Source organism: Pleurodeles waltl, chromosome 8 (genome assembly GCF_031143425.1).
Source record: "Pleurodeles waltl isolate 20211129_DDA chromosome 8, aPleWal1.hap1.20221129, whole genome shotgun sequence".
In the NCBI taxonomy this organism is placed as follows: Eukaryota; Metazoa; Chordata; class Amphibia; order Caudata; family Salamandridae; genus Pleurodeles; species Pleurodeles waltl.
The window spans coordinates 372,377,461-372,403,776 of NC_090447.1; the positions used below are offsets into that span (position 1 = coordinate 372,377,461).

The 26,316-nt window shown below is 42.1% G+C and overlaps 1 protein-coding gene across 1 annotated transcript in view; it reads left to right on the forward strand.

The window, feature by feature from the left end:
* LIG4 (DNA ligase 4) overlaps positions 1-25,904 on the forward strand; it is a 74,764-nt gene extending 48,860 nt beyond the window's left edge. The window contains exons 2-3 of the mRNA XM_069204249.1: positions 10,805-10,884; positions 22,230-25,904. Of these exons, the coding sequence (XP_069060350.1) occupies positions 22,253-24,988 (2,736 nt within the window). The 5' untranslated portion in view covers positions 10,805-10,884; positions 22,230-22,252 and the 3' untranslated portion in view covers positions 24,989-25,904. The remainder of the gene's footprint in view (positions 1-10,804; positions 10,885-22,229) is intronic.
* Positions 25,905-26,316: the final 412 nt, after the last annotated feature.

Genomic DNA, 26,316 nt, shown 5'->3' on the forward strand with positions numbered 1-26,316 from the left:
TGGAGCTTTCCTGCAGTGCTGCTTCTGCCAGAGTAAGAGGGCAAAGACTGGACTTTGTGTGCCTTCCATCTTGAAGAAGAAATCTCCAAGGGCTTGATGTAGAGCTTGCCTCCTGTTGTTGAAGTCTCAGGGATAGCAAAGACTTCTTCCTGCCAGCACCTGGAGTCTCTGGAGAGACCCCTACTCTGCTCTGTGGTGCCCTTCCAGTTCCTGGGACCCTGAAAGGAGAGGCTGGCAGCCCAAGGACAAAAATACACGCACCGAGCGCCGTGCGGAGAAAAGATCGACGCGAATCCGATCGCGGCTGAGAAAACGACGCGACGCCGGCTCCGCAGCTGAGAAACGACGCCGCAGGAAACGCGACCGGAGAATCGACGCCCGGAGCAGGAGAAACGACGCGCAGCATCGCTGACGAAGGCTGAGAGATCGCAACCTGCGCCGCGGGACTTTCGGACCGTCGCGTGGCTGGCTGTTTCGACGCGCGTCGCCGTGCCGAGTTGTTTTCGACGCATATAACCGTGCAGGGTTATTTTCGACGCGCACCGCCCGTGCGGGGTTATTTTTGACGCAAACCAGGTACATTTACACGCTAGCAGCGCTAGTGTGTTGTTACAACTACCTAAAGACTCTTTTTATTTTAAACCTTTTAAAAATCATAACTTGACTTGTGTATGTTGGATTTTTGTCGTTTTGGTCTTGTTTGGTCTAGATAAATATTTCCTATTTTTCTAAACTGGTGTTGTGTCATTTTGTAGTGTTTTCATTAAGTTACTGTGTGTGTTGGTACAAATACTTTACGCCCAGCACTCTGAGGTTAAGCCTACTGCTCTGCCAAGCTACCAAGGGGGTAAGCAGGGGTTAGCTGAGGGTGATTCTCTTTTATCCTAACTAGAGTGAGGGTCCTTGCTTGAACAGGGGGTAACCTGACTGTCAACCAAAGACCCCATTTCTAACACCCCCCCATATGGATCACCATGGGTGAGTGGTTAGTGATCCTTTACAGGCCGCATATAAGCACAAGTTGTGTGGACGAGGTCCACAGCAGGCAGGAGCAGCATATCACTGCATGATCTAGTTTTGTGGGCTGTAGTCCAGCCTCTGCAGATGCCAGTCCCTCTATGTGTCGCAAAGGCTGTGCCCAGTAGCCGAGGCCATCAGATGCGATTATGTGTCGCGGACCAACCGAGGAAGTTTGGAGCAGTCTCATACAGGTGACATCAGCACTTTAAAGTCATCTCCTACAAGCAGTATTATGTCCGTGCGGGAGCCGCAATAGTACCACCCTCCTCTTATGAAGCATTGACGCAATCAGCAGTTGTGGGACACACTTATAAAGCTGTAGATCTGTCCTTCATTTGTACTTCCCACTACTATATATTTACCTTGGACATCAGTTTCTGTGTGAGTGATTACCATAGGAGTAATTTGGTGTAAAAGAATGGCACCCACCTGTGATTCTCTGGAGTAAATCGCATAGTATACTTGCTCGTAGCTATACATGGCCAGCGGAATATCTATTGTAACAGTTGTGAAAGGGAGAGCACAATCACTTTACTCCTGGTTAGCAGTAGTAAAGTTTTCAGAGTTCTATGGGCAGCAAAAAAGGGTACAGCAGAAGAAGGCCAAAATTGGGGGTGGGGGAACACCACACAAAAGATGGTCATTACCAACAAACAGTCTCTTGCAAATGTGAAGTATTATCGTTTTGGAAGGACTTGTTTTAAGACAGCTTAAAGACAATCTAAGTAACATCTGCATACAAATAGGGTTTAATGTCAAATGTTTGTAGTGCGTGGGCTAAAGGTAAAAGATATAGATTAAAGAGTAGGGTGTGAGATCGATCCTATGGGCACCCTTCATTTCAGAGGTACCTTTTGAAAGTTGAATTGTTTCAGGAATGCAAATGGCGATCTTTCAAATAACAATGCAATGGCCTATTGGAAGACAGTTCAGCCCACGTACAGCCTTTGCAATCAGAGCAGGAGGTATCTCAATATAGAATTGCAATCTCTGAAAAGCCCCATTTTTGCAGGGATAAATGCTTTGATATCCTATGCGACACTAAAGCATTTATGTTATGCATTTCTTTGCCACAAATCTAACATATAAAAATAACTTCCAATGTGTGACAGTCTTAGGATATTTGTGAACTTTTTAATCAAATGTAGGCCCTTCAAAAGTGCTAAGATCACAATTCATTAGTGTAAGACATTAGGTTATTAGTTCTGCAGGATATGAGGCCTGAGCAAGGAATACGTCCACAGTTTCCCCTTACTGGAAACCAAGCTCCCTGTAAGCACTTAACATGTCCAGGGTCGCTAAGCAGAGCAGTCCATGGCCTACTTAGGTGAGGTGGTGTGGGCTACCTATTACAGTAAGCTGGCACACAATAAGAACACTCAATAAATTATTGTCCGGTCCGTTATTTTCTTTGGAAAGGGAAATGTACAATTAATACACACATGCAACTAAATAGTATGCATCCATTTACAAATATATACATAAGGCAGATCTATCTTGGTGATACTCTGAAGATATAAGCAAAGCCTATTGGTTTTGTCAAAGGTTCCACACATAAAAGACAAATAATTCACATGTTAAAAACTACCACCATTTCACTGTAATCCCGTGTAAATGCAATAATTAATGTCAGTAAAGCATTTTAACATTGATCAAAATCACTGTTAGCATTATACTATCAGTAAAGCATTTGAAATGACCATAACATTTGCCTGTGTCTTTTTAACACACCTTCAGGCCACATAAATTGCAACCATAGAACCAACCCCTAGATGGCATTTCATGCCCAGTTTAAGAGTAAAACCTCCAGTCTTACGAGTGCTTCAAAGTAGTGCTGTAAATCCTGAGAAGTCATAATTTCTTCGACCCCCGCAAACATGGGATCATTGTTCAAAAATGACTTTTGGGGCATGTTGTAACTCCTACAGTCCGTTGCAACTTTGTTGGTGGTGCCGTTGTCCTCCTTTGGCCACCACAATGCAAGAAAAATATGCAAATAAGCCTCTTCTGAGACAATATGGTACAGAAGCAGGGAATATTTCATGAGTGGCTCTCCCTCTGTTCAGGAGAATCGCTTTACTGTTGTTTTTGCTTTTTTTGTCTTTTCTTTCCTTTTTTGGGGTGCCAGGCCCCACACAGGCAACCCGCCATCTCCTTTTTTGTTGGGGCAGCTCAAGTAGCCCATCAGCATGTTTTCTGGCCAACTCCTATGTCTACTGGCGGCAGGAGGTAGTTTCTCCCTGCCCATACCATGCAGGCAGGGATCTCCTTGTGGTAACTTTTCCCTTTACCCCTAGGCAAAGGGAGCCGGGGTGAAGCCCCTGTTGTTTGAGGGGGAGGGAATACCACTGAACTACAGCTTGTTGTCTTTTCATCGGTGGCCCAGCGATGGGATCCAGGGCCCCATCCCTGAAAGGACAGCCTGGGGATGAGGTCCCCAGGTCCAATAGGACTCTGGAGAGGGGGCCCACTCAAGCCTCCTCCCTGGAAATAATCAAATAATCTTGCTCCGACTCCCAGGCACTGGCCCATCCTGGAGATAATTTCTGAAAATGTGTCAGTCAGTGGTTGTCTTAGGAATACATCCCCTTTCATAACATTATTTTTATACTTTTAACTGAGTTTATAATTACTTGAAACTATAGCTAGTAGCGACTTACCTATATAAATGTAGAATGCTTGCCTTTTTAGGTAATATGGCAGATTGTTGGCCAGCACTGGGAGCAGATGGCCTTGAATTTGGCACACCTACTGGCTTGTCCATGCTGTGTCCTCTATTATATGGGTTTGGCTTGCTTCAGAAAAAGTGAGATGGGTTAAACAGAAAGTGGCCAAATAAAAATATCCGCAACATAAATTCGTTTATTAAGAAAAATAAATGTGTTAGGCGGCACACTTTAGTGAGTCAAATAAAATAAGTAAATATGCAAATAAGCTAAAACAATAGTTGGACTCGAAGTCCAAGCACCCCTTGGATATTACGAAGAAATACCAGCAGCTAGGATCAATGGAATTTTGCAGCAAGAGAGGGCCAAATTATGTGACAATAATGACTCATTTATGGCAAAAGAAAAGGCAAAATATGTGTTGTAATGTTAAACATTTTCTGATAGCATGACTTCGTTATTTTGTCATTTTTAGATCTTCCATAGGCAATGCATGTGCTGTCTCTGGTAGTCCTGGGACTGGTTTCAGGGTATCACCCTTCATCAGCCAGGCTAACTTGAATCCAGTAGCATAGTGAGCCTGGGACTGCCGTCTTAGGCATACCCGGCGTACTTAGGGCGACATAAGCAAACAAACACAAATGATGGATGGAATGGCGAATAATCAAACATACACCCCCAGTCACAGATCTGGGTTTAATCCATCAATTCTTTTGCTCACCATGCCACCCCAGTTTGGACCCAGCCATATGCAAATCAGTCTTGACCCTGTTCCCCATGGTAACAGTCCAGCCCGAACTGCCAGGCCAGGTCTTCCCTGGATCGGAAACAGGCATCCTGGGACCGGTTTCAGGTTATCACCCTTCATCTGCCGGGCTAACTTGAATCCAGTGGCATAGTGAGCCCAGGACTCACGTTTGGGTATACCCAGCGCACTTAGGGCGACAAAAGCAAACAAACACAAATGATGGGCTGAATGCAGAACCAAGCCCCAGTTTGGACTCAGCCATATGCAAATCAGTCTTGACCCTATTCCCCATGGGAACAGGCCAGCCAAAACTGCCAGGCCAGGTCCTCCCTGGATCGGAAACAAGCATCCTGGGACTGGTTTCAGGGTATCACCCTTCATCAGCCAGGCTAACTTGAATGGGATGGGTAGGAGAAAATCGATGGATTTAGGCTCAGATCTCTGGACTGGGGATAAATGTTTGACAATGTTCAGCGTTCTGTCAATCACTTTTTATTTTTGCATTTGATATGTTTGAGGCAAGAGCTGTCTGGAAGCATTACACAATCTGAGTGCTTGCCTCCCCGTTTTTGTTGCTGTGGAGGTCTGGCAGAGGATTTATGTGACAATCTTGGTGGATCCTGGGAGTAGGAAAGAGTTATTTTCTAACACATGCCAACATTTAAAAGAAATGTGTAAGCATTTCAGAATAAATCATAATTATAAACGCACAAATGAAGCTCATTTGTTTGTTATTTCTAAAGTGTGTTGGAAACAAATACTTAATTATAATCAAAACGAATAAATAAACTTGGTGATGCAATTGCCACACATGTTCCTATGTACACTGTATAGTTTTATTAGTAAAACTGTATGTCTGTGCAAATGTAATGCTCAGTTCAATTGAAAATGTGTTGTCTGTAACGGCAGTGTGCTACCACACTATTATTACTCCTCTCTACTCTGCATCACTCCACACCACTGCACTCTACTTTGTACCACTTCACCTTACACCACTCTGTGTCACTGCACTCTCCGCCACTCCACTTTACGCCATTGCACTCAACGTCACTCTGCTCTACACAACTGCACTCTACTCTGCATTACTGTACTCTACACCCCTGCACTCTAATGCCACTCACCTCCATGCCACTGCAATCTGACATTACTCTGCAACACAGCACCCTCCGCCTTTGAACTCTATGCCACTCTACTCTGCACTACTCCACTTTAAGTCACTACTTTATGCCACTTCACTCTATCCCACTATATTCAATTCTGCGCCACTTTACTCTGCGTCACTCTACTCTGCGCCACTGCAGTCTACTATGCCCCACTTCAGTCTACGCTTCTGCATGCTATGACGCTGCACTGTACGCCACTGAATTAAATGGTACTTCACTCTTTTCTACTGTACTCTGCAACAACCTACACCATTGTACTCCACTCTGCCACTCCAATGTATGCAACTCTATGTGACTCCACACTATTCCACTCTCTGCCACTCCGCTCTACAACACTCTGTTCCACTTTTTGCCATTCTTCTCTCTGAACGCCACTATCCTCTACGCCACAAACTATTAGCCATGTTGAACAGCAGCCAAGCTGGTGAACAACATGGCTAAAACACATTGGCAAAGCTAATAGCTCTTGCTTAGGGGAGACCTATTGGCTTTGCCAGTGTTTGTTATTTCTGCCCATTAACAGTGTCCTCCGCTCATTTCCACATTTGCGAGTCATGAACAGTTGTGGCTGTTTGACTGTTGCCATTCTGTCTATGATCCAAGTCCATAGCCTGAGGAGAAACCCCTTGTGCACCTGAACCAGAGAGCTATTGTTCAGTTGCTTTGCTTTGTTATAGTGCCATATATCTATTTATAACTACCTTAATTGTGAGTTTCCCCCGATGCAAACAAAATTATCGTATTGCACAATACATACTCATTGTGACAGTTGTGCCATAAAGCTTTCTAATGTTACTGAGCATGTTGCCTTAATGCTATTTTATATTTTTGTTCTAAACACACTAGTTATTAAACATCTTTGTTTTGCGGGATGCACATGGTGCCTGAACTAGATGTTCCACCCCACAGTACCCTCCAAGAGTAAGTCCTTGACTGTTGCCTTCGTTGCCCCCTGACAGTTCAAACCTAATGAGGTTGTGTTTGATAATTTAGTTTGCTTACTGCATCATCTTAGACCTGTGTTTCCTTGAGCATACTGCCATTGGAGGACTGGCCTGACATTGTGTGGAAGCAGAAATGTGTGCACAGCTTGTAAATGTGAGTTGTATGACAGTTATCACACCTTCACAGTTTTCCATGGATGGATTTAGACAGGTCAATTCTGCCCAAATTTATAGTAGGAAAAGGCATGGAATAGAGGAAGGAGATATGGAATTTGGCATGTTAAATACTGATCCTGTATGTTCTGTCTCATTTTCAAGTTGAAAACCCAGAATAGGAGGCATTTAACACACCCCAGAGTAACAGTATGCTTACAAAGTGGTAATGCCACACCCTTTTCCACCCAACTTGCTGTCAGGCTTAAAAATGCATGAGACAACTATAACAGCTTTAAACATCTCCAAGTGTACTAAATAGTTACACTGTCCCCTTCCTGGTAACTTTTTCATCCAGTGCACTGTATTGTATGGAGAAGTCAATATTGATAAGCATTTCAATACCACATGATCATTTTATTTTATACCTTTGTCATGTGGCGGGCTATGATAATACAACAAAATAGATGGTAAGTGATGCTCTTGTTTAATCGGGTCCGGGGTAGACCCATAGATTGGCCAAGCATTCCAGGCCTTTATGTGATTGAGCCACCATATGAGTTACGTCTTAGGGTCTTCTGAGCAAAGGACCAATATTCTGTATGTAATCTCTAGTAGAAGATGTTACAACTTTAATCATTACATGCAAATCCTCATGGCCCTTTGCGACCCCGATTACTTCTGCCTCTTTCAAGAAAAATCCCCTGAATTTTCTCTGATCTTGGAAGGCTTCTGTCTTCGAAAGTCCTGAGATATTTGGGACCCTTGAGGAAGATTTCAGCCAGGCAACCAACCCATACCTTATTCAAGTCAGTGCCCTGCACACTGAAGAGAAGGCCATAGCTATGTTCTTTGAAGCAGAGCTCTCTGAAGAGGCCCATTTCCGTAACCGCTCTGGCTCCAGAAGTGGTTAACAACCCAACTTGCGTTAATTTTTTATTATTAAGGAACCTTTTCTCTCTGTGGAAAGAGCACAGTTGGTATCGCAGATGAAGCAGTCTGTGCAATTAGACCAAACTGACAAGATGTCTGTGAATATCAGAGACCTACAGCATTTGCTTCCTTGGCCAAGTTGAGGATTTTGGAGAGGGGCCCCATAATGTCAAGCAGCTTATCCAGGCATGTTTTGTTGAATCTTTTCCTTTCTACTTCTTCAGGTTCCTTATAAACTGTGCTAAGAAAGTCTAAATTTTTCCATGTAACTATGGGGTCTGGGTCACTTTACCCTTCAGAGAAGGTCTTGGGCATTCTACTCTTTACTGACCCCTGACCGACTTGTCAGATTCTTACTGCAGTTATTGCCCCACCTTGTTTCATGAAACTCTTTGTGACGATCTTGGATGGTAAATGTCATCCAGGTTAAGCATGTCCTCCGGGAACTCTGGCGCTGTGACATGGCTAGAACCTCTGGGTTTCTTTTGGTCATCAGACGACCCCAGGGGTAGCAAGGGCTCAGTTCTGAATCTGATCCTGCAGAATTTTCTGAGGTGGTCATGTCACAGCTTCTTCTTCCTCTAAGGGTGTATTACAGGATCTGTTAGGTCCCCAGGAAGGGGTGGGGGGCACAGAGTCAGTGCATCCTTCAGAAAGTGTTTTCAGAGGCTGTCCTCGCTTTTGCCTTACCTTTAGGGTGGTCATGGGCTTCATCCATCACCGTAGGTTCAAGAAACTCAGGAGCCTATAGATAAACATCTCTCTGGAGGAGGGGTTCAGGACCACTAACTGCCGAAAATAATAGTTGTTTTCCAAGTGGTTGTAGCACCTCTGGGACCTCATTTCATTTGTGACAGACAAGTCAGTAACTGTGGATGGTCTTCCACCTGCTTTTTGTGGACCTCCTCATAGAGGTTGTGGAAATCATATACATATGGATCCAAAACAAAAGCATTGCAAGTCTCAGTACTAACTTCTCTCATTGTGCCACAGGAAGCCATCCTACATTTTCTTAGGACTAAAGAGGTAAGATGAGGGTAATGAGCCTCAGCGTGCTGGGAATTCTAACTTTAAAAATCCCATGGGACTCTTGTGCCTCCACACCGAGAGTGTGTTGCACCAGTTGACACAAAAAGGATTACACGCTGTACATAGGCAAGTACTTCCTGGCCTCATGCTGAAGCACTCTTCTTGGTTGTGCTAGAATTTAGAACACCTAGGCTGCGTAGCGCGGGCAACTTAAGAAGATAGAAGGCAGAATGCTTCTCCCATACTGATGCCCCGCATGGATAGCATGAGGAATGAAAGAGGAGGAAAGTGAGGAGGGGATTGTATACCCTGTGGTGAAAAGGTTAGACAAGGCAAAACATACTGTCCAACAAAAATTGAACCACCACCCCCAGCCATTTTGTATAAAAATGAGCGCGACAATACTCACAATGAAAATAGAACAATCTGATACTCATCTGTTGAAGAGCATGAAGAAAAGTGAGAAGGTGGTTCTATATTTCGGACACAAAATTGTGGACTGTGTGATTCTTTGAGAGTGCATTGGTTTTGACGCCATTTCCTGGGGTGATGGGAAATGTAGTTTGTTTTTCCATCCGTAATTTTGTAAGAGAATTTACAGTTAGTCTTTCAAGTGGTAGAATAAGAGTAAAGAAAAGATCTCTTCATAATCCTTAGCCTCCGGTTCTGACATAGAAGTGAGCAATTGCTAGGAATATCTGATTTCCAAAGCAAAAAAAGCTTTAGCAAACCAGGATATAATTTCTCGAGTTTCATCATTGTTATCAAAAAGCAATACTTTCAACCCTCCTGGCTCCAAAAAAACCCAGTAGAAACCCATTTTTATATATTTCCACTGACTTTGTGGCTTTTGCACCCAGGGATGAGACTTGACCTTGGCAGACGTACATTTTCAAACCTATTATCCCTGGAGGCAATGTTCCTTAAAAATGTATGTGAATACCCACAAGTCTGCATTTATTTTGGTCTTTACCTATGATTCAAGACATTCCATCTTTGGAATACCCACTTTCTGATGCTGTGAGTTGATTGCTGTCATACATAAAATTACACAATACTATTTTAATTCTACATGCGATTAAATTGCTGTGAAATAAAGCCATATTTCATGAATGCAAAATTTTGATTCTCTTTTGCAAAACAGGCCAATTGCATGATTAAGTTCAACTGGTTTGCAAAATCATGTAGAAGCTGATCTTTTTTGATAGTAACATTAGTCTTCAAAGATTGTTCCACGGCGCACTTCAACAAATCGCAACTGGAAAGTCGGTGCCTCTTACACTAGGGATCAAAGTTTGAAACACCATACCATTCCAAAAAATCAACTCACTTTCTCAAAGGCCATGACATTTTCCTCAAGACATTTAGACCGTTCTGGGTGGTACTTAACTTTCCAGAAGACTACACAAATATCAGCCTCTTGCCAGTAACCACACCAAGCAATCGGCTGAATACTAACTCCCAAGCTTTCCTTGTTCTCCACACCACAAACTCAATCAAAACAAATGGGCAGAACATTCACCATGCTATGATTCATCGACCAGTTATGTGGGCCAATTGATGAACATCCTCAATAACACTGGCACACATATAGACAGCAACAAGTTTAGAGCAACTTAATCGTGCTACCACTGCATCACAGTTGTACCCGGCTTAGGGTATGTTGTGATCTCACATCGTCCCAAAAATGTGAGAAATCCTCTAATTTCTCTGGAAAGTTTGAGCTCGGTGATACCTCACTATTAGAAGTGCTGCGCTATATTAAGATAGACAACATAACGTGGTCAAGTAAAAATTCAGTTTGGACTTCTTTCCTTTACCTTTTTCGAACTTCTATTTCCTGGTTCAATCTAAATGTCATTTTACTTGGATTTTTGTGTAAATTAAATACTCTAAATCATCACAGAATAGTGACTAAATAGTGAAAGACCACTCACTTTGTACAACGAAAGGAGATTTAGAAGGTTTCAAAAAATAAACTGACCATTGTATGTTTCATAAGCCATTGTTTTTAAAATTATTCATGTCTTACATTTCTATTAAGCTGCCCAGACCCATTTGCTTGAAGTGATTGTGTATTTCAGGTATTAAGTATAGCAAGACTGTTTAAATGTGTGTCACTTACCTAACATGATATGTAATATCTAGGCTGTCAGAGATGAAGTAATATTGAATTCTGGCTGAGGGACTACCACCGCAAGCTGCAAAGAATCAGATTTTTCCTTAAGGTGAGTCTCGATACTGCTTCATGTTTTTACCACACTTGGTTCTAGCATTTAGATATTTTGCTGTTTGTAGGCTGTGGTCTGTTTTGCAACCCTACAATGACAATCAAAGCACCTTAATGGATGTCTGTGTATGCTGACTGTGTTTTGTAAAACTGGTAATTTGTAGTGCTACTATTAGCATAAGAATAAACCATAAATGCATTTTCACAAGATATATATATCTTCTATTTTTAATGAACTCGAGAGCTGAGTAAATACTAACTGCCATCGTAATATTGTATTCTATGTAAAAACAACAGGATACTAATGAATATGTTAAGCAGATGAACATCTAAGAAGATTTTTTTTTTAAAGTTAAGCTTGACTGCCTAGCCCTCAAATTTGAAATGTAAAATTGTAGGACACCCTTATATTCCAAATGTTTAGCATAAATGCTAGTTTTATCAGTGAGGTTGCCTTCTCTAGTCCACAGTTCTAAAGGGCTGTATATCCCAAAGTATGAATGCGAGTTAGGCAATCATTCCTGTGACAAATATTTAATTAAAGAAAATAAAAATCATAAATAAACTTAGATTTCCATTTAAGATTTTGCAAGGGTGACTTGTATAGGGTAATCCTATTACTGCCATCCAGAAATCCAAATCCAGTTTAACTCAGTGGCCTTAAACTCTTCCTCTGACTGAATTCCGTTGACAAGTTTCTTTCACACCACCTCCTTTCCCAGAAGAAGTGCTTACTCCCTACTGACTTAAAACTAACCTAATATTTGCAATCTGCGTTAGACACCGCCTAGCAGATGAAATATGTTCTTAATCATAAATTTGCTTCTATGAAGTTTCTCCTAACCTTAACTGCCTTCTGTCATAGGAACCCCCTGACAAAGGAAGTATGACACATATTGAATCAACAGTTAACAAATGGTACGGGTGCCTGTCACTGCCCTTCTGCAGTATGCCATTCTCTGTACGGGAAAAGTCAGGGGATCCTAGATGGGGTGCAGTTTGCTTTGTTTTTTGAAGGACTGGAGGAGGTTGTGTTTTTTAAGGAGCTAGGCAGGGGAAAGAGAAACTTAAGCAAAGTCAAGTTCTGCCATTATGTGAAACTAAAGAACAAAGCTTTGTGAGATCACTTGTACAAGCATCCTGCTTGCGGTAACAAAGATTCATATGGCAGTTTTAAGTTTCATTCTTTTTATTCTTTCATTGTTGTTATACGCTTTGTATTGATTTTAAGGATCAAGATCTATAAAGAACATCAAATCAAGATCATATTTTTTACACCAATTCCCTCCCCTCACTCACTCGGTCAGGGGTTCTCTATTGTTAGTTTAGAAGGAGATTCACAAATGGATAAATAGTGACAATAATGCCAAACATACTCCTCCGCCCCTCCATCAACGTCATTGGGTGTTTCTACTTGATCTCTTCAGGGGACCAGTTCAATATGTGGGGCCTCGGTGCCCCCGGGCGTCTAAAGGCTGGTGACTCTTCTTGAAAATACTCCATGACTGATTTTCAGATTTCCTCGAATTGTTTTCTCTCCACTCTGTTTGCATGTCAGCATCTCCATTGCTATCAGTGTACAAACATTGAGCCCACCAAGAGTTATCTGCGACTTTCAACTGTTACCTTGTGCTACTTGGGCTGCTATCTTTAGTTTAACCTTTAAAAGCATATGGACAGATACGCACTATCACTGTAGGAGGATATAGTGGTATCGGTGAGCCAGTTGCCTTCTTTTTGTGGCTTATTATTTCCTTCCTGACTACTTTAAGTCTTGGGCAGCTCCACCACAAGTGTTACATGGTAGCCCCCCCCAAACCCCTAAGAAAAGCACAGGCCATCACTATTAGGGAAGATGTACTTTAAAATCTGCATTGTCAGTTACCAGTCGTACATTATTTTATATTGTGTTTCTCTGTCATGCACATTTCTCACTAGTTTTGGTATGTCGCGCCACAGTCTACCCCACTGTTCCGGGATATCTCTACTTTTAGTACTCATTCCTATTGGTGAATGAAAGGATGTAAGGCTACTTGCATTTATCATTGAGGGTCTTCAAAACCCATAAATAGCTGGGATTAGTATTTTTAGGAATCGTTTTTAGAAAGGTGTTAAATCTCTGGTTCTTGCTGCTTTGTTTAGTGGGTGTGGGGCTGAGTGTTGCAAGTAGTAGCACAAAAGTATTTCATTCTATGGGACTCTAAAATCTAATTTGCATTAGGTAAATGATTTAATTGTGTGTACCTGGAAGAGAACTCTGAGCATAGTACTATCAACTCGCTGCCATTCTGCCTATTTTGTGGTGGCACGGACCAGGGGGTGTACTCTTATTTTTAAGTGTATTCTACAGATGATATTTCTAAATATCAAATTTTCCCATCAGCATACACATTTGGTTCAGAGTTCTTACAGGTTATTAGGTTTTTCATGGCTTTCAAATTTGTAGAATCTTGTATTGATTGATTTGTTACTGTGTTCAAATAAATAGTACATATTTCGACAGCATTCTACAAATCAGCTGAAGTTATCTGAGGAAGGACATGCATATCTTCTTCTGCCTTTTAAAGGACATTGGAAGCAATGCAATCTGAAGTTTATTCAAGCACAGTACAAAAACAACCATTATGGAAGGTTTGAAAAGATCCCTGGCATTTAAGTTTCTGTCAGGAGATGGTGAACTTAGGGACCAGTATTCCTTACTTGGAAGAGAAACACCCCTTCATTCAGGACTAGAAAACAGTGAACTACTTGCCTCCTGCTAGAGAAAAAACACAGGCAGCAGGAATCTTGAGAAGAATCTAACATGTCTTTGACGAATGGAAAGTGAAAAAAGATAGGTAGGAATAATGACTGGCGATCAACAGTAAATGGTATTGGCACCTGTTAGACCTGGCATCCTTGGTGTGATTTCCCCTGTCTCTTTGGCACTGCTTCTATTTTTTTGACACTGTGCTGGACTTTGTTTTTGCTGGTTTTGGTACTCTTGGCACTTTACCACTGCTGACCAGGGCTAATATGCAAGTGCTCTCTGTGTAAACTGTATGTGTAATTGGCTTTTCTGTGATTGGCACATATGATTTGCTAGTAATTCCCTAGTAAAGTGAACGGGAGGTGCCCCAGGCCTGTAAGTCAAATGCTACTGGTTGGCCTGCCACACTGATTCTGCCACCTACATGAGTAGCCCAGTAAACATGGCTCAGACCTGCCACAGCAGTATTTGTGTGTGCAGTTCTAAACTACTCGTTCAAACTGGTAGGTCTACCCACTTGCCAGGCCCAAACCTTCCCTTTTTGTACATGTAAGGTACCCCTAAGGTAGGCCTTAGATAGCCCTACGGGCAGGGTGCAGTATGTGTTAAAGGTAGGGCATGTTCTGATGTGTTTTACATGTCCTGACAGTGAAATACTGCCAAATTTGATTTTCACTGTTGCAAGGCCTCTCTCCTAGGTTAACATGGGAACTGCCTTCAAATATCTTTGAAGTGCAGTTTCCCATTGGGAGCAGATAGAGATAAGGAGTCTGTGGTCTCTAAACTCACAATTTAAAAATACATCCTTTTGGTAATGGTTGTTTTTTAGATTGTCAGTTTGAAAATAGCACTTTTAGAAACTGTGTATTTTCATGCTTAAACCATTTGGTGAATCTGCCTGCCTGTTTAACCCACGTCTGGATCAGACTGACAGTTAGGCTATTTGTGAATTCCCTCTAGACAGTGACACAAAGAGAGCTGGGGTGTTGCCTGCATATCATGATGAGTCTACTGGGCTAGAGTGGGGAGGCAGGAGCTGACACTTACACCTGAAAGGGCTGTGCCTGTCCTCACACAATACAGTCTCCAACCTCCTGGCAAGTGTCTGGGGCCAGGCCTGGGCAAGGAAGGATCTTGTGAATAACAGAAGCTTTCCTTTGAAGTTTTCCTACTACAAAGGCAGAAAGGAGTATAAGTACTGGACCCAAACCCCCAGAATTTTAGATTACTTCTGAATGAAGAGGAACCTCTGCCAAGGAGAAGAGCTGAAGAGCTGGAGGAGGAGTACTGCCCCTTTGCCTTTGAGTGTGCTTTGCTGGGTTAGCCTGCAGTTGCTTCGTCTGCCTGAGAGAAGACAAAGACTGGACTTTGCTGTGTTTTCCTGCTTGTGAAGTGTCTCCAAAGGCTTGAACTGAGCTTGCCCCCTGTTCTGAAGTCTCAGGGCTATCGAAGACTTCCTCTACCAGCACCTGGACTCTCTTGCTGAGACTCCTGCACTGCCAAGTGGTACCCATTTCAGTCCCTGGGCCCTTGAAAGGAGCAACTGGTGAAACCAAGACTGATCTCCATGCACAGGAGCCCTGCGGGAGAAGAATCCATGCAACACCTGCATCGGTGCAGGAAAATCGACCCGCTTGCGGCTGCTGAAATTGACGCATCACCCATGCAGCGCATCTCTTTACCACTGTTTGCCAGGATTTGCCATGCATCGTTGCTGGGCGTCAACACCACAGTGAACCTGCGCAGACCTGAGGTTTGCTGGTCCAGAAATCGACTAATCGCTCTTCTGCGGGAGAGAAAAAGGACACATCGCCCTCCCGACCAGAGAAGAAATGACGCACGGCCTCACTTGTGAGTCAGGAATCAACGCGTAGCTGACTTTTCTGATGCACGCTCGCCCATTTTAGACGCATACCAGATACTTTGTGTAAAAACAATGCCTCCATTGATTTCTACTGAGTAGGACTCTTTAAAAAATTCATAACTTTGCTTGTGTATGTTGGATTTCTATTGTTTTCGTCTTGTTTTATTTGGATAAATATTGGGTATTTTTCTAAACTGGTGTTGTGTCCCTTTTGTAGTATTTTCACTGTGTTACTGTGTGTGTGTTGGTGCAAATACTTTACACCTTGCCTTTGAGATAAGCCTGACTGCTTTTCCCAAGCTATCCAGGGTGTGAGCAGGGGTTGTCTTGTAACTCCCCTACCCTGAATAGAGTGAGGGTCTCTGCTTGGACAGAGTGCGAACTGACTGCCAACCAGAGACCCCATGTCTAAAATCATGTAAAATCAATGTAATCGATATGTACCATAAACTAGGGGCTCAAATAGATTCCAAGAGTCTAGGGGATCCCCTGAACCATCAATAAAAGGCAAGATGGAGCCAAAGGATGTAAAACCAATAGGCACTGTCACCTCCTGCGTATAGATTACATGCATTGCTCCATTCTGCATAATATATATGCGAGTATAAGTTATCTTTTACTATATAAAATGCTCTTGTATGTGCTGGAGACGGTTGAGCAGACTCTGCAGATGCATTCTGACCATGGACCAGTAATGAGGAAAAATAACTGGCCATCTATGGGACAGGTAAGAAAGACGGGCTCCTGGAGACTAAATGACTTGATGCTGCGATATCCAGTACTGCATAATACAGTAAAAGAAAAAATATCACAATATATTTAATTTATAAATAAAGGTTAGGTGGACAAAGGGTAATATGGAAAGTGCTGAAAGCAGTCGTGAGGATTACTATTAATACAGGCGTCCTCTTGCCTAAAACAAACAAAGTAATTGCTGGTAACGAGGCTGCGCCCGATCTGAAGGAGGTAAACGACAAACATAAAGCAAACCATTTGAAATACTTGACTAGTTACACACTCCTTATAAAGATATACCCAGTTATTTTCTTGCATGAGTGGGTGTGAAGTACCTTGAGGTGGAAACAAAGTCAGCAAATTGGTGGCAAGTAAATGAATAGCACAGGAGATGTGTCTATGCAAAACACAATCAAATATGAAACAGAGGAGGGAGCACTTAGGACCTTCCACCCTTTTCATAAAACAGTATATTCAACAGAGGCCTCCGACCCATGTCTTGGAGAACGATACCTTGATACCGCAACCCTACCTAAGCTTATCAAAATAGACTCTAATGCTCACAAAAGAATAAGGAGGTCATTACAACCCTGGCGGACGGTGTTAAAGCGGCGTTTTTTTTTAGGATTATGACCATGGCGGTTACTGGCATGGTCATCCGCCGCTTCTCCGTTCCGCCCGCCAGGGCAGAGACGACCGCTGGGCTGGAGACCTGGGTCTCCAGCCCTGCGGCCGTGACAATACCGCCGCTGGTATTTTGACCCGGCTTACCGCCGTGGATTTCCAGCGGTAGGAACCGCCATGAAATACATGACGGTAAGCACTATCAGTGCCAGGAAATTCCTTCCCTGGCACTGATAGGGGTCTCCCCCACCCCGGTGGCAGGACCCCCCTCCCCACCCCGGCCCCCAACATTACCGTACACATACACACCGACACGCACGCAGGCACCACCAACACACATACAAGCACACACACCGACATACATGCCAACATCCACACACACACAGTCAGACACGCACACCCACATTCAAACATACACGCACACATCCATACAGACATACCTACAGACATACACGCACTCATTCCCAAAACACGCAACACCCCCGCAAGCATACACGCACTCACACCCCCCCTCTACATACACCCACACACACCCCCATGCACCCACACAACACACAACACCCCCCTCCCCTAACGGACGATCGACTCACCTGTTCCGTCGATCCTCCGGGAGGGGACGGGAGCCATGGGGCAGCTCCGCCGACACCACACCGCCAACAGAACACTGCTGCGCCGAATCACAGGACGTGATTCGCTGGGCAGTGTTCTGTTGGCGTGGCGGTGGAGGTGGAGCAACCTCCACTTCCCCGCCGCCCGTCAGTATGGCTGTTGGCGGCTCTCCGTCGGAAAAACGATGGAAAGCTGCCAACAGTCATAATACGCCGAGTGGAAAACCGCCACCACTGGCGGTCTTCAGCACGGCGGTCCCTCGGCAGTCTTGTAAAAAGACCGCCGAGGTTGTAATGACCCCCTAAATCTAAAAAGACATTAGAAGTTTAAAGCCAGATAAAGCCTTGGGGTCAGATGGCTTCCTTTTTACGTAACCTTTGTGGCTCAGCTCACCCCAGCGTTGACCACAGTGTTCAGTGGCTGCTCCGCAGAAAACCTGTGCCAATGACAGAAGCAGAAATATCTCTTGACTTAAGCCCCTACAAGGACCCATCCTTTTGTGTCTCACACCACCCAATCTCGTTTCTGAATGTTGATGCAAGATGTTAACCATAAAGCCTTGGTTAGCAGATTAGATAAAGTGACGTTATCCTTAATTCACGCTGATCAAAAAGGGTTTGTTCTGGGGGTGCAATATGAGCGATAACCCAAAAAAGCCCTACAATTTATCGACATCGTAAGGAAGTGAGGGAGAGAATCGGGCCTCCTCTCTCTCAATGCCAAAATGGAAGTGGGGAATGATGGCAGCTATTATACACCCTATGGAACTTGGAACGCTATTGATTTTGCACATTCTAGCTAATTATAAACGCTGTGATTGAGGCTCAGGGTGCAAGGCCACCATACGGAGCATACCCCTAAGGCAGAGAATTCGATTTGAGTCAATAGACATATAAAGAACATAATGAAGCCTATTGTATATGCTGTTGACTTGTAATTGGCAATGAAGGACCCAAAGCTGTCCCTTAAAGATGTACTAGCATAATTGCTGAACTTCTGATGGGGTTCCAGGTTACCCTCCACAAGTCAGAGGGTTTTATCCTGCAGGAGGCACCAAACTCATAATAAATCTACAGACCTCTACCCCTTTTTACCTGGACATTGGAGAGCCTGAATTATTGGGGAATTTGCATTTGTGTCCCGCAGATAATTAAGCAATCTTCTTGTAGGTGGTAAGGATGTGAACATGGGACTCCAGTGAGTTGTCCGTTTAGGACAGTATGCTGCCCTAAAATTAATATTGTTGTCCAAAAATACTAATTATTTGCGACACCTCTCCTTTTAGGTGAAGCAAACCGTCCTTATTGAATTGCAGGAACCCTGCAGCACTTTCTTGTGGGATAATAAATACCCTAAATTGAGCTTGGAACAATTCAGAAAAACAGCCACAGGATGGGAGGGTTAGGAGATCCTCATATATTATACTGGTTTCCGGCATCCCAACTTAGGTACATGGTGGAATGGCAGAGATGAGAAGCTGACAAACTCTGGTACTACTTGACTAGAACCTAGCTAACAAACCTCTTGCAGTGGTGCCCTGGAGACCTCCTCAACAACGTGGGCAGAACATATACGTTTCATAGATTACGAAGGTCATTTTAACAATCTGGGACTAAATGGTAAGCAAGATACCCTTTGGTAATGAGGACTTCTTTCTTGGGTAGGACAGGACCCGATTTGAGGAGTGGAGGAGCTGCCATAGGCTGAGAAACCTGTTCCTGAGGGTAGCCTTTGAGAAGGTTCAATAGATGTTTGGTGTCCCTTAAACTAAACTCTTCCGTTATATGCAACTTGGGTGGTGCAACCAGAAGTAAAAGAGGGAGCAGCTAAAAATCCCTCTGATTTTGAGAGATTTCTGTAGAAACTCACCTCAACCCAACACCTGTTTTTAAAGGTAATACAACATTCTAAACACTGCTCATGATGCCGAAAATATACATTCCAGAAACTATGAGAAAATACCTTGGGATTAATCTGGACTAAAAAGAGTGGATGGTGATCTTTATTAGGGGAACAACTTTGCTAAACATGCACAGATAAAGGAAAGAAATGACAAAATACTAAATAGATGGTACTATATGCTGGTATGCCTGCATATCATAGATTCTAGGAAATCAGAAGATTTCTGGAAGAGGTGTAGAAACCTAGGCACTCGTGTACACATTATATGGAATGGGTCGAAGCTAGTGAGGTAATGGCAGATGTTTTGGAGGAATTCAAATATGTGATAGGGGATGAATTTAAGAAATATCCTGAAAAAATAATTTTAGGCTGACCGGCATCTTAGTTATACCCGATACTCTAGTTGTGGAAAAAACATTTCACAGCTGTAAAATAGACAGTTCGTAGTACTATCTCTTTAGGGCAGGAATTTAACACTGGCATTTTAAATGTGGCTACAGAGCTTCTTGACTGGTTGGGGCTTGAGAAACTGGCCTATAACAATTTAGGATAGGATTGAATACCCCACAGGCTGCGGACACAGGTGCTCCAATATATGAACAGTAATTTCAAAGACTTGACCTGCCTCAAGAGACTTAGAGTATTGGACCTGTTAAACACTACCATGTGGTTAAAAAAGAGACAACCTTCGAAGTGCATCGAATACGCTTAATATGAGGGTGAGCTACGAATAGAAACTAAACATTCATCGAGATCCTTGGACTGGAGAGACAGGAAGGAGGCTGTTCGAGAGTTTTCGCTTGGAGAGTGCACCCACCTGTTGATCACTACATAAATACCCAATAAAACTATTGAGACCTGAAAGCAAATGATCATATTGAATGCCTCGTTGAAAATCATGAAACATCATCATATTACGTTAAATCACCTTAATTGATCCATTAACCACACTAAAGATTACTACTTGCCTTCACAATAAAACAAAAAAATATTAGCTGTTATTGGTGGTATTTTCAGGGTCGCTAATCACTTTATAATTATTCTACTGTCGTTAATGTTTTATTTACAAAATCCTCTTTTTCCATGGAATTCTGAGGTTAATCATGGATTATTTTTTTTTTACATTTAATTATTGGAGTAAGACCCTCCTATATCCACTGCCCTTTAAACCCTTCATGCATCCTTAACCTCATTTTATCTTATCCCTCATTACTTAGTATTAGTTATCCTTTTCCTACCCCCAACACTTACTTCTTTTCTTCCATTTTAATTTGTTTCCAATCTTGTGTATTGTTCATTTAAACTGTCTTTTTTTAAACTCGAGGTAATTGAGTCAAAAATACATGTTACGAAGGAGAGGGTATTGGAAACCTGTGATGACACGGTAAGCGAGGGTATCACAGAGTTGTCTAGCAAAGTGGGTTATTAGTGTGCATTAGTGCTTTTAGAACACAGTTGCTACTGCAAGGGGCTCACATGAACTTGCAGAAGACTCCTTCTCTGGCTTTGGGGAATGGGAGCCTTAGGGGCATCAGGGTGCAATAGCTAGCTTCTCTAAACTGTTTGTGGAAGTGGATGAGCAACAGCAGGTTTGGCCATCAAATGCTTAACAGGGCTCAGGCTTAGTCATGACATTGAAGGGATGTTCAGCTCACACTTGAAACAAGTGAAAGTGCCAACAAAAGACATATTTGAAACAGAATATTAGTAGTAGGTTTTTAATTATTTTAGGATGTTCAAAAGTAACATCAGAAATTAATCTTCATTAATTTTGAATTGTTTTGATGTTACGTTTGAACATCCTAAAATCGTTAAGAATCTATTTAAAAAAAATCTGTCTCAATTAGACCCTTGTTGGAACTTTCACTTGTTTCGTATTCGTACCCAAACCTACAAGGGCCTATTGAGCTGTCCTTTTATGTTTACCCGCTCACACTTGAAGCACAACTTCTGCAGCCAAGAAATGACTTTTGTGGGTTTCGATCAGGCTTATTTGAACTGTCTGCAGCAAGACAGCAGTCTAATGCCATTTCCAGTTAATGTGCTCTCTGGAAGTGTAAAATTACAGTCATGTTGGGATCTGTTTTTCACACTTCAAGAAAGGTACTGCTATTGCTACGCAATACAGACGTGCCCTTTTCCCAGTACTAGTTGCAGGATCTGGAGGCTGTCACCCCTCAAAGGAATGCTGCTTTGGCAAGAGCCATGCTTGTCACATACGTTTTGGGTGTGCCTATTCTGCTGTGTTCAGAAGCCACATCCTTCCTCGATCTCCAGTTTATCTTTTACTCACAAGGATGTTCATCACCAGTATGGACAGGTGCAACAGTGATTCCGCTCATGAACATGCTAATCGTAGTAAATACGTCTTGCCCTCAAAACAAAATAAATACACCAGAAAGTGGTCCATGTGACCAGATGAGCTGCAATCCAAAATTATTGCTAGCCGTGCAGCATCTATGACCTACAGTAAGGGGGACCAATGGGTTATAGAACCTCGAGGCTTACTGGGTTGAGAGAACAGGCCTTGGTTATAGGTGTGCAAAGGTGTACATTGGCAGCTTTTCAAACCGTACGTCAGGGGCAAAAAATCTTTTAAAGTAGTGGGATGGCACAGCGAGCATCTACGGCTGTTAATTGTAATCCTTATATTTAACATTTTCTGTCAATGACATCTTAATTAATTGTTGATCTGTAGGTGGACCAGTTGATGCCTAATTAAAGAATGCTGGTATTCGGTGGGAGCATTTCGTGCAACATTCAAACACCGTACTGCGTGGGATGTATTTTAAGCTAAGCAAAATATAATACATTTGAAAGTTTATTTAATCATATTTTCATTGTTTTTTTATTCTTTTAGACACTGAACTATATGAAATTGTGATGTCTTTAGCTGCAACTTCAGATTCCTTGCGCAGAAGAAATGTGGCATCACAAGTTCCTTTTGTGGATCTCTGCTTAACACTTGAGAAAATACAGAAAACAAAGGCCCGCCCGGACAAAGCAAAATATTTAAGAGAATTTATAGATTCCTGGCGCAATTTTCATAATGCACTTCATAAAAATGAAATTAATACGTCTGACTCATTTTATCCAGCAATGCGACTTATTCTTCCGCAACTGGAGAGGGAGAGAATGGCCTATGGAATAAAAGAAACAATGCTTGCCAAGCTTTACATTGAAGTACTAGGCTTACCTAAAGGAGGTAAAGATGCATTAAAGCTTCTGAACTATAGAGCACCCAGCGGATCTCATGGGGATGCTGGTGACTTTGCTATGATAGCATATTTTGTCCTGAAGCCAAGATTCCCAACACATGGCAGTTTGACCATACAGGAGGTGAATGACTTGTTAGATGCCATTGCAAACAACAATGCTGCAAAAAAGAAAGACCTGGTAAAGAAAACTCTGCTTCAGCTAATAACCCAGAGCTCAGCCTTGCAGCAGAAATGGCTGATCCGAATGATAATAAAAGACATGAAACTTGGGTTCAGTCAGCAAACTGTTTTTTCTATCTTCCACCCTGATGCCACTGAGCTACATAATGTAACTACAGATCTGGAGAAGGTGTGCTTGCAACTTCATGATCCTACTGTCTGCCTCAGTGATGTTTCTATCATGTTGTTTTCTGCCTTCAAGCCTATGCTTGCTGCAATTGCTAACATTAAAAATATTGAAAAGCAAATGCACAACCAGAGTTTTTATATAGAAACTAAACTTGATGGTGAGCGTATGCAAATGCACAAAGATGGCGATGTTTATAAATATTTTTCCCGAAATGGATTTGATTACACCCAACAATTTGGGTCATCTCCACTAGATGGATCATTGACACCTTTTATTCATAATGTATTCAGAATTGATGTGCAAAACTGTATTCTTGATGGTGAGATGATGGCTTACAATCCTAATACACAAACATTTATGCAGAAAGGAAGCAAGTTTGACATCAAGCGATTGATGGATGATTCCGAATTGCAAACCTGCTATTGCGTTTTTGATATATTGATGCTAAATGATCAGAAGTTGGCCCATGAGTCATTGCGAAAACGATATGAGATCCTCCAAAAGATTTTTACTCCAATTACAGGAAGACTTCATCTTGTGCATAGAACAGAGGCCAGCTCCAGGAAAAATGTTGTAGATGCATTGAATGAAGCCATAGATAACAGAGAGGAAGGAATCATGGTTAAAGATCCATTGTCCATTTACAAGCCAGACAAACGAGGAGAAGGATGGCTGAAAATCAAGCCGGAATATGTAAATGGGTTGATGGATGAACTTGATATTTTAATTGTTGGCGGGTACTGGGGAAAAGGTCAGCGAGGTGGCATGATGTCTCATTTCCTGTGTGCCGTTGCAGAGACTTCGCCTCCTGGTGCAAAACCATCATTGTTTCACACAGTTTGTCGTATTGGTTCTGGATACACAATGAAGGAACTATATGATCTTGGTTTGAAACTGGCTCCACACTGGAAGGTATACCGCAAAAGAGATCCACCTGTTAATATTTTATGCGGGCTAGAAAAACCAGAAGTATATATTGAGCCTTGTAATTCTGTCATCCTTCAGATTAAGGCAGCAGAAATAGTGGCCAGTGATATGTACAAAACAGGCTGCACATTAAGGTTCCCTAGAATTGAAAAGATAAGAGAGGATAAAGAATGGTACGAGTGCATGACTTTGGAAGAATTGGATGAGCTCAAAGAAAAGGCATCTGGAAAGCTGGCCTCCAAGCACTTTGATGTAGATGATGAGCCACATGAAAAGAAGCGTAAAACTGTGCCAAAACCTAAGAAAGTTATTGCCATTCTCGAGCACCATAAAGCCCCTGATCTGTCCAGTGTCAGCAAAATTTCTAATATGTTTGAAGATGTTGAGTTCTGTGTTATGACTGGGACAGATGAGCACTCCAAAGCTGATCTTGAAAGCAAAATTGCGGAATGCTCTGGCATTGTGGTTCAGAACCCTGGGCAGGACACGTATTGTGTTATTGCCGGAAGTGAGAACGTGAGAGTTAGGAACATTATCTCAGCAAAAAAATATGATGTTGTGAGAGCAGAGTGGTTATTACAATGCATTGAAATCAAACAGCGCGTAGCCTGGCAGCCCTGCCATATGATCCATATGTCTCCTTCCACGAAAGAGCATTTTGCAAGTGAATATGATTCCTATGGGGACAGTTACTATACAGACACAGATCCAGCCCAGTTACGGACCGTGTTTAGTCGAATAATTGGTTGCAAAGAGAAGCTTCCTCTAGATATGATAGCAGACTTAGAACAGCGCTACTCGTGGGATGTCTCTCCCCTTACAATGTTTAGGCAGAATTCAATTTACGTGGATCTGTTTTCCAAAATGAATGATCCTAGTTCCAGAGTTCCTGCGTCCAGATTAGAAATTATAGCTCTACAGCTGCGATTTCATGGTGCAAAAGTAGTGACGCAGGTAGCGGAAGGGTTGTCGCATGTTGTTATTGGAAATGATCACACTCGTGTGAGAGAAATAAAAGCTCTCCGTAGGTCCTTTGAAAAGAAATTTAAAATTGTATCTGAATTGTGGGTTAGAGATTCACTGAATCAAAGAAGACTGCAGAATGAAAGTGCATATTTAATTTAATGCTGGCTGCAATTAGGCTACCTCTGTTGAATTGTGTGGTTTCCCAGAAGCTGCGCATTGGCTCCTTCTCGAAGTGTGCCAAATTGGAGTTTTTATTGCAGAGCCAATTTTCTTTGGAAATGTTCAAGTCAGATAATGTTTTTAAAGGGCACATATAATCCTTATGGCTTTTCAAGGTCAAGAATATAATTAGATGCTTTTTCCAATAATCTTAGTCATGGTTTTGAGCACTATAACTTAATATGGCAGTTCCATTTACAAATATTTATTTATTCTGTATTTTCCTCTCAGCCAATATTGTTTAAAATTGCAGTTTACCTTTTAACATCTCCCTTTACCCGCTTTGCACAATAACGTACTACATACCTACACATACCTTTTTGATTGCCTATCTCTTAAAAGTAAAGAAAGATTTTAGTGTAATTTGGTGATCATACAGGAGACTGGATTTGGAATATTTTGAAGGTGCTGTGTTTCTGCATGAAAGAGTAAGCCCTGAGATATGTGAATAGACAGGTCATCTACTGAAACCTAGTGCCTAATAGTACATTTTACTCTATGGCTTTATCGCTTCTGTTAGAATAGGCAAAAAATTGTATTGAGCTACATGAAAGCCAAGGATTGACTAAAGAAACCATTTACATCTTGAATTTTTTTTTGAGCTGGCCCATTTGCGAATCCTGATTTTAACAGTTGGTGGACGTTTACACTTGTGAGTGATGTTTTTGCTAGGGATTGTTTTACTGCATCTCTCATGTATTTAATAAAGCACCTTTACTTCCAGAATCGTTGTGAGAAGTGCTCCCAATGCACTGCCTTCTCATCAAAAAGTTTTTATTAACAGTTCATTTAAAACACTCCACGAAATAAGTTTACATATGAATACATTGAAAATAAAAGCACTATGTCAAGAACATTAATTTTTGTAAAGATTTTAATAAACCATATGTTTATAATAATCGGTGCTTTAAAAATATATGTTGTCTAAGTGAGCTGCACGGTATTACTAGAAAAACAGATTTGTGGTAATGTGTGGGTTTTTTGCTCCATTGTTGACTTCTGCTTGCACAATCTTAGTAGATGGACAATTAGCAGACGGTAACGAGTGGGTTTCTTTACACAGCAGAAACCTGTTTTATTACTTCTAGGCAATTCTTTTAAATTCACGTAGTCTTGGCTGATTATATGTGAGCATCTGCATGGGAGAGCTGTGACATGAAAAGTACATTGAGGTTTATTTGTAATTCTAGTATTAAACAGCTATATTATTAAGTCCCCTTACTGTAAAACTGATGACGTGAATGTATTACCTTTTCAGCACATTGTGT